The sequence below is a fragment of the Saccostrea cucullata genome, unplaced genomic scaffold, assembly GCF_032062105.1.
Source record: "Saccostrea cucullata isolate Sc308-1 unplaced genomic scaffold, CSIRO_AGI_Scuc_v1 ctg22266, whole genome shotgun sequence".
NCBI lineage: Eukaryota > Metazoa > Mollusca > Bivalvia > Ostreida > Ostreidae > Saccostrea > Saccostrea cuccullata.
This window is the reverse complement of record NW_026941606.1, coordinates 1-13,348: the sequence shown is the minus strand read 5'-3', so window position 1 is coordinate 13,348 and position 13,348 is coordinate 1. Positions and strand designations below refer to the sequence as shown.

General features: G+C 36.1%; 1 protein-coding gene across 1 annotated transcript; it reads left to right on the top strand.

Moving 5' to 3' along the window:
- The first annotated feature begins 277 nt into the window (after positions 1–277).
- LOC134258162 (uncharacterized) lies at positions 278–8,522 on the top strand. The gene is made up of 3 exons (XM_062740711.1): positions 278–381; positions 7,347–7,436; positions 8,242–8,522. Exons 1-3 carry the CDS (start codon positions 326–328, stop codon positions 8,399–8,401), a joined length of 306 nt encoding a protein of 101 aa, XP_062596695.1. The 5' UTR covers positions 278–325; the 3' UTR covers positions 8,402–8,522.
- The last annotated feature ends 4,826 nt before the right edge of the window (positions 8,523–13,348 follow it).

Genomic DNA, 13,348 nt, shown 5'->3' with positions numbered 1-13,348 from the left:
CTCTTCGATACCTCATTTCTTAAATGGGCTTTTTATGCAATAGAAAGAGAAGAAATTAAAGACACTAAATTAAATATCTAATCAAACTAAAGGATATTTCAACAATTATTTGCATCATGCGGTGTAGAGTTTGTAAAGAACCACATTAAATGTTTAAAAATGTAACTACAAAACTATGTCCAAATAAATTTCCTATGAATGATACAATTTGATCCTTTCTACCGTATATGGTGTTTTAAACTTCCTTGTTTGCTGCGATAACAGAAGATATCAGTGGTCAGAGTTTACAAACAAGTCTGAAATCTGAATAGTTTGGTTCGTTATAATGCAGAACGTCGTTTTTGCTTTCTTTGTTTTGGGGTTTCTGTTAAACCAGTTTGCGTGAGTATATACATTAATTAATTAATTATTGTTATTTTTCCCCCTATTTTTATTGGTATGGTTCCTTCTAAATACTTGATGTGTGTTGCTTTCTAGAATTGCGAAGAATCTTATAATTATATGATTCATTGCTATGAATAGGGTTTGTCGAATTCAAACATTTTGATTTTCTTCTTACTACTATAATCTTTTAATATTTATTAATCAGAATTATAAAAAAAAACGTGTCCCAAGTAGACGTAATGTTAACATGCGCTAATAAATTACTACATGTAAGTAAAATGGCATTTCTTCTGAAAGAGATGGTCATCATTGCTTTTTAGTCCCCTACCGGTGAAACCGGAGGGGACTATAGGATTCCTCTGCGTCTGTCCGTCCGTCTGTCTGTCCCCGTCTGTCTGTCAGTCAGTCCTACTTGGTTTTCCGCACTTTTTTTCTAAACGCTTGCAGATATTGAGCTATATTTTGGTATGTGAGTGTATCTTGATGAGTTACAGATCAAGTTTAAATGTCCTTTTGCTGCATTGATTTTTGACAGAGTTATGGCATTTTTAATTTTTCATAATGGTTTAAGATCATGTTCGTGCTGCGCTGAATTCCGATTGTCAACATGGTAAATATATAAAGCGAGAAAAAGACGTTGAAAAAATGAGTTGAATTTTCGTCTTTGTGTGGATTATTTTATTAAGTTAAAGGCATTCACAACCTCAAAATTAAGCAGTTTTACCATGGTCATAACTTTTGCATATCATAAAATGACAACCTAAAGAAAAAAGGGAACCCGGTAGGGGACATGTATTGCTTGTGCACTTGTTTCCAAGTAAAAACCAGAATTCCCTGTTGAGACTGAAGCTCTTCTGGTTTGTACCTATAACAAAGGCAGAGAAAAGTAGCTTGCATGGGACTTGAAATTTTACAACAGCAATAAATAGAATAATGATCCTTGATTAAGTCTCTTTTTTGGGAAGATATTGCAATAAGACTACATGTACAACTGTAGGAGTAGCTTTTAATAAAATTTTACAGTATTTTCAATTCTAGTTACAATGGATACATCATTCATTAAAATAAAAAAAAAAATAAATAATTAAAAAAAACCAATTAAGACAATTATGTATCTCAGTGTAGTCTACTTGCATGTTACATAATATTAAAATCAGACTAAAACTGTGTTTGGAGTAGCATTTTGAGAGTATTTTACAAAAATTTCAACGAAAATTACAAAAACGGCAACACCGTTCATCGAAATCAAAAACCGATGAAAAGAATTATGTTTCTTGATGTAGTATACTTGCGTTCGAAGTGATAGGCGCTATTGAAATGAGACTAAATCTGTAGGAGGAGTAGTATTTTAATGTATGTCACAGAAATTTCTATTTTTAGTAACCAAGGCAACACTGTTCATCGAAATAAAAAACCGATGCACAGAAATATGTATCTTATTGTAGTCAACTTGTGTGCCAAGTTATATTGAAATCAGACCAAAACTGTAGGATAAGTAGCATATTGAAGAATTGTTTACAGACAGACAGACAGAAAGAAAGACGGATGCTGGACGCATTACTTTCGCATAAGCTCTTCTGGTCTCTGACCAGTAAAGCTAAAAAAAAAACTGAGGTGTAATCTACAGCTGAAAGATGTTAGGGCTCAACTCTGATTGTGTCTCTATTGATCGTTCTGAGGTCGTCTCTAGTGATTGCTCTGAGGGGTTTGCTATAGATCGCTATGAGTTCGTCTCCAGTGATAGCTCTGAGGGGTTCTCTAGTGATCGCTCTTAGAATTTCTCCAATGATCTCCCTGAGGTCGTCGCTAATGATCTCACTTAGGCCTTTTTTAGTGATCTCTCTGAGGTCGTCTCTAGTGATCGCTCTGGGGCCTTTTTTAGTGATCTCTCTGAGGTCGTCTCTAGTGATCGCTCTGAGTGTGTCTCTAGTGATCGCTCTGAGGAATCTCTAGTGATTGCTTTGAGTGTTCGCCTTGAAGGTTTCTCTATATAGAGATCGCTATGAGGTCGTCTCTAGTGATCACTATAAGGGTGTCACTAGTGATCGCTCTGAGAGTTTCTGTAGTGATCGCTCTGGGGTTGTCTCTAGTGATCACTCTGAGAGTTTCTGTAGTGATCGCTCTGAGGTTTCTTTAGTGATCGTTCTGAGGGTTTCTGTAGTGATCGCTATGGGGTTATCTCTAGTGATCGCTCTGAGGGTTTCTGTAGTGATCGCTCTGGGGTTGTCTTTAGTGATCACTCTGAGAGTTTCTGTAGTGATCGCTCTGGGTTGTCTTTAGTGATCACTCTGAGAGTTTCTGTAGTGATCGCTCTGGGGTTGTCTCTAGTGATCGCTCTGAGGGTTTCTGTAGTGATCGCTCTGGGGTTGTCTCTAGTGATCACTCTGAGAGTTTCTGTAGTGATCGCTCTGGGTTGTCTTTAGTGATCACTCTGAGAGTTTCTGTAGTGATCGCTCTGGGGTTGTCTTTAGTGATCACTCTGAGAGTTTCTGTAGTGATCGCTCTGGGGTTGTCTTTAGTGATCACTCTGAGAGTTTCTGTAGTGATCGCTCTGGGGTTGTCTCTAGTGATAGCTCTGAGGGTTTCGTGTCTATTAAGGGCTTTCAACGATTTTAAACCACTTTTAACGTCAGATGTCAGGTTCATTATGACATACATGTAAAAAAGGCTTCGTGAGCATCGAGTCTCTTCCGTATTTTATATGGTGTTCATACTTCGCCAAGGAATACCAATCTAAAGGTGTAAATCAAATATGTGAGTGAAAAAAAAATCTTTGTAAAATCATACTTGTTAACATATAGAATGCTCTTTGTTTAAATAGCCAATAAATGCGCTTCTAATTTTTTTTTTATATCCGATCTTATAAATTCAGTCAATTTCAAAACAAACTTCCTTAGTGATCTCTGTTCGCTTATCTCACAACTGGTGTGTTAAGTAAACACTCATCAATCAGACATTATCTGTGCAAAATGTCATTGTGAAGGAAAGAATAAGGAAAGCAAATAAATTTTGATTTGTCTTGAAAGAAAACTATCATCTAATAGCTATGAAAAATTGAAGATAACGCACAGAGATCAATCAAAACGAGTCGGATATTTTTTTGGTTAAGGAAATTTTACAGTTATTTTAGGCCATTTCTATCCAGAATACATGTATTTACGGGAAACAGTTACGGTTTTTTCGAAGACTACCCTGATTATTTCGAACTTAGGTTATGAAAAGTACTAAAATATTGGCAGTCCGCGATCAACGAAATAATATTATCTTGAATGAGGATGGATCTCTAAAAAGAAATACCTGTTTTCATCATATTAAGTCTTTGTAGACTATGAAATATAAAAAAAAAAACTTGATATAAAAACACAAGACTATTTAAAACAAGAGGCCCAGGGGCCACATCGCTCACCTGAGCACATCGGCTAGGAAAACGCACAAATCAAATCATAATTGCAAAGTTTACTGAGGGGGGGAGGGGCTTGAATTCTAACACTACCTGATGATGCCTCCATATCAATTCTGCATATAAGTTCTTGAGAAAAAGATTTTTATATATTTTTTTAAACATTTTGTTTGTATATATTACTTTGTAATAATTTGAATTTGTCTCCCCATCATTTCCCTCCCTACCCTAAAGGGTACTCAGGATTTGAACAAATTTAAATCTTCAATACATGAGGATGTATACATGTCAGTATGACTTAACATAGCTTTTCTGTTATTGAAATTTTTCCCTTTATTTTCCTATGAAAAACTTTGATCCAGCAGTGAGGCCCTTCCCTACCCTTGGAGGTAATGATTCGAACAAATTTAATTCTACACTACGTACCTGAGAATGCTTCCATATAAATTTCACTAATCATGGCTTTGCTATTCTTTAGAAAAAGATTTTTTAAAATATATTTTAATGTAAAACTTGTATCCCCCATTGTGGACCCACCCTATCCCTGGGGGTTACAATGTATGATTTAAACAAATTAGAATCTACAGTATCTGAGGATGCTTCCATAAAAATATCACTAATCATGGCTTTGCAGTACTTGAGAAGAAAATTTTAAAGATTTTCCTATATATTCTTATGTAAAACTTTGATCAGCCTTTGTGGCCCCACCCTACCCCGGAGGTCATGATTTGAACAGACTTGAATCTACACCACCTGACGATGATTTAACATGAGTTTTATCTTTCCTGTCCCAATGGTTCTTGAGAAGAAGATTTTACCTATATATTCCTATGTAAAACTTTGATCAGCCATTGTGGCTCCACCCTGATTTGAACAAACTTGAATGTACACTATCTGAGGGTGGCTCAACATGAGTTTCATCTTTCCTGTCTCTATGGATCTTGAGAATAAGATTTTTCTTATGTATTCCTGTGTTAAACTTTGATCGGCCAGTGTGGCCCCACCCTACGCCGCGGGAGGCCATGATTTGAACAAACTTGAATCTACATTATCTGAGGATGATTCAACACGATTTCATTTTTCCTGTTCTAATGGTTCTTGCGAAGAAGATTTTAAAATTTTTCCTATATATTCCTATGTAAAACTTTGATCGGCCATTGTGGTCCCACCCTACCCCCGGGGTCCATGATTTGAACAAACTTGAATCTACACTACCTGAGGATGATTCCACATGAGTTTCATCTTTCCTGGCCCAGTGGTTCTTGAGAAGAAGATTTTTTAAAAAATGCCATTAATTTTTCACTAATTCATAAGTATCTCCCCTTGGAAGAGGGCGTGGCCCTTCATTTGAACAAACTTTAATCCCCTTTATCCAAGGATACTTTGTAGCAAGTTTAAATTGGTCTAGTGGTTCTAGAGAAGAAGATGAAAATGTGAAATGTTTACGACAACAACAACAACGACGCCAACGACGACAGACAACGGAAAAATTTTGATCAGAAAAGCTCACTTAAGCCTTTGGCTCAGGTGAGCTAAAAAGGATCACAGTTGAAGCTCTTAGGCATCCCAACACAGACTTTACGTTAATTTCACAAAAAACTTTTTATACACTCAACATAAACAATTCTTCTCTGTTGTTACTTCTTATATTTATAACCCCCCCCCCCGGCTTGAAAAGCGGGGGGGATAAATAGTAATCGGGATGTCCGTCCGTCTTTCTCTTGTCCGTCCATCTGTTACGCTTCGGGGTACCCATCTCTTCTCAACACTTCTCACACCACTGAATAAAATTTGATGAGACTTTCAAAGAATCTTTGTTACATATTGCCATTGTGCACCTCTTATTTTACCTTTTGATCCGACACATACTCTGGGTTTCCATAGCAAAACATGAACACTGCCATTATATTCATATCTGAGGCGGCGGGGGGATGGGGGGGGTATCAATTAGTGAGCTCATTGCTCACAGTACCTCTAGTTTATACAAAGATGCGGCAACGTACCTAGCTATAAGGTACGAGTATCAATATACTGCAAGCGGAAACAAATTATCATTTTGAAAGGTGGTGGTTAAGTTCAATAAATATTTTTAATAATCAAATTAAATAACATTGTATGATATACTAGTATTCTGGTCCTTTTTAGGAAATGAATCTCATTAAATACGCATCAAACTTTGAACCGATCTCAATTTAAAATTCTCTTAAATAAATCATTCTGAAATCGCTCATCGGTCAGGACCGCGTTTCACAAAACTATTGGAAGATTGTAAAATTTCCCGCACCGTGGGGATTCTGTGCTTTTTTCTGTTTTATTTCCGCTCTATTTATCGTACTTTTAATCTGCTTACTCTGAAAATCAGAAAAAAATTAATTGTCCGCTCAATTGTTTTCACGATCCACCTAAAAATTTTGCCTACAAAAAGTAATAATATTATTATCTAACCGCTTGCCCGCTCCTAATTTTTTTCAGCAAATGTCCGACGAACAAGAAATTAAAATGGTGTGGCCTTATGTGCGGCCGCAGTTGTCGAGTGTTCGAAATTAGGATAACGTGATTTGTTGGTATAAACTGCAGTTCGCAGGGTTGGGCGTTTATCTAAGCTCGCTCGGTTCTTTGAATATCAAGTTGATAGGTAGTAAGGTACACTGTGTATTAAGAACATTTTGTGTAAAAAATAGACGATATACAAATGGAATCTTCTGTAGATGATTTGGAATTGGCATGTATCTTGAGATTATTTGTATATTGAAAATAAAGAGCTAGCGAGCAGCATCCTGTTTGCGACACATGTGTTTGTTGATTATTTAACAGTTAATTAATTTATATTCGGACGAACGAAGTGAGGGAGAATATAACAGTGAATAATTGTTTTTTTCCAGAGATTACTTAAATCGATTATGAACATGTTATATATAATATCGCTACTAACGATAAGCACCGCTATTATCACGAATGATGATATAGTTTCTTTCCAAACTTGTGGTTTTTTTGTAATATATCCTCATGGACTATGAATTTCCGTGTCAATACAAAAGTTAAACTTGATATACTTTTCAAAGCAGAACGTATATTATTGTCTGTAACTAAAAAAATAACTTTACAAGTCGAACCTATATCTCAAAGGCCATAGAATTTTTAAATAAAATGTATTTATTTTTCTGAAAATGACGTTTTAACCAAATGAAACTGCTGTAAATTCCTTATTTTTTGCGAGTACTTATCTTCGCGAAATTGCTCTTTAACGTCAAATCGCGAGAATAATATTCGCAAATGGAGGGTTCATCAAGAGAATTTACATGGATTTTAGCACTTTAAAAATAAAAGCGAGTAATTTTATTTGGCGTGTCATGGTGCTCGCGAAAGTACGCAATAATTTATTCCTCGCGTATAATTAGGAATCTACAGTATATATAGATTCTGAAAAGAGGGTGTGTTTATTTATAAAAAACCAAATAATAATAAAAAAAGACCTTCTCTTTTTCATTCATTATTGTTGTATCTATTTTACATGGTTGTGTATTTATGACGTAAATTAAAGAATAAACATCTTATTTTTCAGTATATCTGCAGCTGCTTCGTGTAAACATACGGTAAGAGTGGTAGAATCTTACAAGAACAGGGTATGCTCGTGTCGATGGTGGGGAATCTGGTAAGAGACCAACAGTAAAGAAAATCCAGTAGATCATAATAAGTCATATTAAGTTCTTAGAGCAATATGAGCTGCATTTTTGAAAAAATTATTTTGCTGTTAAAATGTGTTATTATGATAATTTTCTATGTAACTTAAACCTTAATGATCAATTAGACTAAAGTAAAGCAGAAGAAAGACTTTCTAAATTCGACACCAAAGTTGCAGCTCATATTGCTTTAAACTTCCTGTACTAAAATTTAATTGTCATCGTGGATTTTGTGTGATAAATAAACATCACTTGTTTTCAATTATTTAAATATTTTAGTAATATACACAAAATTTCAGTAAATATATGCATAAATAAACAAATTATGAGATTTTACAAAAAATTATGTAAATGTATCATTGTTCATACAGGTTTGCAGTTCTGTCCAATTAACAAAAATATTTCTAATGGCTAATTAATGATTAATATTTGATCCAGCATGATTTTAAACTTAATTTGAGTATGCCGAGTTCCCAAAAATATGCTGCCGTTTAAAACGTCAAGAATGCGATTCAAAATAGTGGACACTTTTCTGTCAAGTCGATATAATCTAAATGGCGTTTAAAACATCAAGAAATTTGAATTTCACTCAGTGGCATAAGGGGAGCTGTGAGGAAGAGATGTGTACCACCAAAGCGTAACGGACGGACGATAACGGACACGGCTGCGCCTCGGTTGACAATGGTTTTCTTGAGGATGAAAATTTTCAATGTTACACTCAACTTCATATACGATTATAACTTACTCAAATTGTTTTTCTTATTGATTTTCCCACAGTACTCATCATTCGTGGGTGTGGCGGTATCGTGACTACTACAGACAAACGTGTTGCCCAGGATATGGGGGATGGGACTGTCAGCGTAAGCATGTTTATCTGTTTCCAGTATCTTATTGCACATACCGGGTATATTTATTTGTTTCCAGTATCTTACTGTAAGTACCTGGCATATTTATCTGTTTCCAGCATCATACTGTAAGTACCGGGTATATTTATCTGTTTACAGTATCTTTCTGTAAGTACCAGACATATTTATCTGTTTCTAGTATCTTTCTGTAAGTACCGGGCTTGTTTAACTGTTTACAGTATCATTCTGTAAGTACCGGGCATATTTATCTGTTTCCAGTATCATTCCGTAAGTACTAGGCATATTTATCTGTTTCCAGTATCAATCTGTAAGTACTGGGCATATTTATCTGTTTCCAATATCTTATTGTAAGTACCGGGCATATTTATCTGTTTCCAGTATCATTCCGTAAGTACTAGGCATATTTATCGGTTTCCAGTATCATTCCGTAAGTACTAGGCATATTTATCTGTTTTCAGTATCTTACTGTAAGTACCGGGCATATTTATCTGTTTCCAGTATCATTCCGTAAGTACTAGGCATATTTATCTGTTTCCAGTATCTTACTGTAAGTACTGTGTATATTCATCTGTTTCCAGTATCATTCTGTAAGTACTGGGCATATTTATCTGTTTCCAGTATCTTACTGTAAGTACCGGGTATATTCATCTGTTTACAGTATCATTCTGTAAGTACCGGGCATAATCTGTTTACAATATCTTACTGTCAGCGTAAGTATATTTATCTGTTTACGGCATCTTACTGCTACTAGATAAACATCTTTTGGGTTACGACTTGCATGGTTATCTTCAATTACACATTAGGTTACAATCAATTTTGATCTCTTGATATAATTATATGCATCGTTAATTATAGGTCCATGGACCAAAATGCTCACTTGAGCGACAACGGTCCTCCTTTTCTTCCTCGTCAATCATCAGATTATTACTACACCGGATAGAACGGCGCATTCGGGGTGGCGGTGGGGCGTGACTCGGGGTGGCGGCACCGAAGCGAGAAAAACACTATCAAGGTGTGTTTACCTGCATTTTTTTCATATGTTCAGACGTCTTAGATCAGAAAATTGTATGTTACGGAAGAGAACAAATATCAACGTACCTCTGACTGTTTAAAGCAGCCTTTGAGAGTGCTTTGTTTTCTCAAACACTCCTCCTCACTTTTCGGGGTATCAACGTTTTCGACTTCTGACATGATATTCTGTTTCAAAATTGACCTCAAAGGGGTTTTTTTTCTCACATCATCAACAGTAATAAAGTTATACGATAGAATTTAACTTCAATCCTCCTTTAAAAGTCAGTATAGGTTACTAATTTAGCCAATTTAGGCTTCAAACTCGATGCGACGATCGGGGTGGCGGTTTTTATGCCTTGCGGGGTGGCAGCGTGTCCGAGAAATAAGGATTATTCTTTCATTCAGCGTTCTCCTGGCCCCCTTGCGAGACAAAAAAGATTCAGATCTCTTAGAGAAATTTAGATTATGCCATGGCATGATGTTATTTCGCTATAAATGTGGCTATGTCAAACTTTAAGAAGCTTTATTTTTATAATTTAAAGTCCGAACTGAACAAGAAATTGACACTTTATCATGATCAGTGCGTATTGCTTTATGCATGCAGTTGCTACATTTAAGTTTAGAACAAAAGCCCAAGTTAAGCAGTATAAACCACTATGCATTATAAGAGAGAGGTATTTTTGTGGAGCGATTGTTTTGGGATTTTTACGATTTTTACCTATTGCACACATGATGAATAAGTATAAACAATTTAGTAATTCATTTATGAAGAAAGATTTAATATCTGAGGGGGGGGGGGTCTGTTCACAAGTATCTGTGGTCCACAATTTTGCGACAAATTTTATCAGTTTCATTTCTTCAAAAGAAAACTCGAATTTATGTATTCTTACAGGGATGATGCAGGGATGTCAATCTTGAAACATCACAAAGTCACTGTCCATTCCGGTTCTGGTTGTCCAGGATAAGATTTGATAGTAATGCATTAATTAAATGGCGCACGATGTTTTCCAGGAATATTTTCCAGCAAACCTTGCTTCATTGAGAAAAATCTGTAGATAATTTAAAAGATTGTATTTTTTAAAAAAAAATTGCCAAATGTCTTGTACAAAACGAGTGATCTGATTATATTGCTGGAGTGCCCATTATCTGATCTGCGATTGGCAAAAAGATGAGACAAAAATAGTAAACTTAAAAGAATAATAAACACGAAAAGAAAAATTGGTAAAAAACGACTATGGTTTGTTATATTGATGTGTTGTTACACCACTAGGTTAGTGAAAACTTAAAAGTTGAATGGAAATCATGTTATTTCAAATTATATTTATCCCTGAACATTTTTCTTGTCCCATGTTAAGGGGGAAGGGGGGGGACTCAAGGACATTTTTTACTCCACCACATACATAATTATGTATGTTACCGGTCTTGTAGAGTAGGCTTTCCCCCCTAAAATCCCCCCCCCTCGGAAAACTGGCTGTTAAGTAGACTTTCCCGCGGAAAGCTGGCTCTACAGTAGAATTTGCCTTACAATATAAGTAATTAAACCCACTTATTTACCTTTTAAAAATCAGTTTGCCGTTTATCTTTTTTTCATAAAGATACTGAGTATTGCGGCTGTGGTTTACATTGACTCTATAAACGAGGGGGGGGGGGGGGTCCTACGCTGAGAAAGAAAGAGGGGAAATTTTACTCTGGTATGAGTTTCCCCTCAATGGAAAACCCTACTCTAGAGAGCGATTTCCGGGGGTGGGGGGAGCTGGCTATGGGGGAAATCTTACTCTACAACACCGGTATGCTCTCGTTGTTGTTTTTATGCTTTTTATTTCAGTTCATTTTACGTTTGTTCCAATGGATAAGACCGAACATGGTCGGGGGGGTGGGGGGGGGGGCATTCTACAGTTTCTTTTATGGCATAGCCCAACCCACTTTTTGCAAAGATAGACATAATAAAGACATTGAACATTTTGGGGGTAGTTTTAGCCCCCACCCACCCCACCCTTTCTACACGCACAGGTTACAGTGTATTCAAAGAAGGGTGAGTTATGCATGGGGTTTTGAAAAAGAAAATGGTACTGAAAGAATATTGATCTATCCTAACCCTCCCCCAAGAAACAGCATTTAACGTTTGAATAATTTACTTCTTTTGCTGGTCATTTTTTTTCCAGGTTTGAATTTTGTTCTCTTTCAATTAGCACCACCCCTTTCATTTTTTCTTCTAAAGCTAATGTATGGTAAACATGGTAAAGTTTTTGTCCATTATTGAGAGCCGTATTGAGATTTGTTAAAGTGAAATTATTTGTTGTTTTGCATTTAATGGATGGGATACCCCCCTTCCCGCCTCAATTAAACGATATAGGAATAGATAGCGATCATCTATGATAGATTTTCAAGTTTGTTGCCCATAATTAGTCAAATTAGGGGCTTTATAAAAATTGGCCAAACCTTCTGCACCTAATCATTGCATTTTACAAGTCAACTTCTTGTAACATGCATTAATTAAATGCAGAAGGTTTGGCCAATTTTTAGCTTTTAGTGTGATACACATAAATCGTCAATTTCAGTTAATTTCACATCTTTCGGCTATGAACGTATGTCCCGAATAAACAGATAATCACAATATGATAATTTAACAACAGTCACTCAGTTGTTATTTTGTTAGTTTAGGGACAAGTACAAAGATGTTTATATGTGTATAAAAATTGTGATTGAAATTATCTTGATTATTCTGCTTAACATGGACTTTTGTTCAAAACTAAGTTTGACATAGCCACATTTATAACGAAATAACATCATGCCATGCCATAACCTAAATTTCTCTAAGAGATCTGAATCTTTTTTGTCTCGCAAGGGGGCCAGGAGAACGCTGAATGAAAGAATAATCCTTATTTCTCGGATATGCTGCCACCCTGCAAGGCATAAAAACCGCCACCCCGATCGTCGCATCAAGTTTGAAGCCTAAATTGGTTTAATTAGTAACATATATTGACTTTTAAAGTAGGATTGAAGTTAAATTCTATCGTATAACTTTATTACTGTTGATGATGTGAGAAAAAAAAAACCCTTTGAGGTCAATTTTGAAACAGAATATCATGTCAGAAGTCGAAAACGTTGATACCCCGAAAGTGAGGAGGAGTGTTTGAGAAAACGGAGCACTCTCAAAGGCTGTTTTAAACAGTCAGAGGTACGTTGATATTTGTTCTCTTCCGTAGCATACAATTTTCTGATCTAAGACGTCTGAACATATGAAAAAATGCAGGTAAACACACCTTAATAGTGTTTTTCTCGCTTCGGTGCCGCCACCCCGAGTCACGCCCCACCGCCACAGCGAATGCGCCGTTCTATCCGGTGTTACTAACTATACTGGACTCCAAAGTGGAACGGGTGCTCACGCCAAAGTCCTATGGCCTGTGCCAGACCCTGATGGTTTGACACACCAAAGTCAGATGGTGCAGAAAAAATTAACGTTTATGACGTCATAGTACTACTGCACCGAACCTCAATGTGCGCCCGACCAAGGTCTTGAATAAATCTGGAAATTTTTGCTGTAGATAAATTTTTAGCAAATTTGCGAGTTCATTGCATTCGCAAAAATATTTTTCTTAAAAATAAATTACCAATAAGAAAATGTAAACAAAACAGTGGTAATTCGCAAAATTTTAAAACGTAAGAATTAATCAACACCATTTTGACCCTATTCGCAAAATAAAATCGACGTAAAAATTTCCAGATTTATGGTAAATAAATTTCATTATGCGAACACTAACCCTAATCTCTCAGATGGATGCAAAACTAACCCTTATCGCTCGAAAAGTGTGCACCAACTATTACCTAGATATCTTGAGTGGTTGCAAGACTAACCCTAATCACTCGACTAGTGTGCGACGACTAACCCTAAATCTCTCGGGTTGGTGCAAAGCAAGGACTTAATCTAACTAGTCGAGTGGTGTGCGAGAACTAATCCTAATATCTCTGGAAGGTGCAAAGAAGGATATGGACATAACGAACAGTAT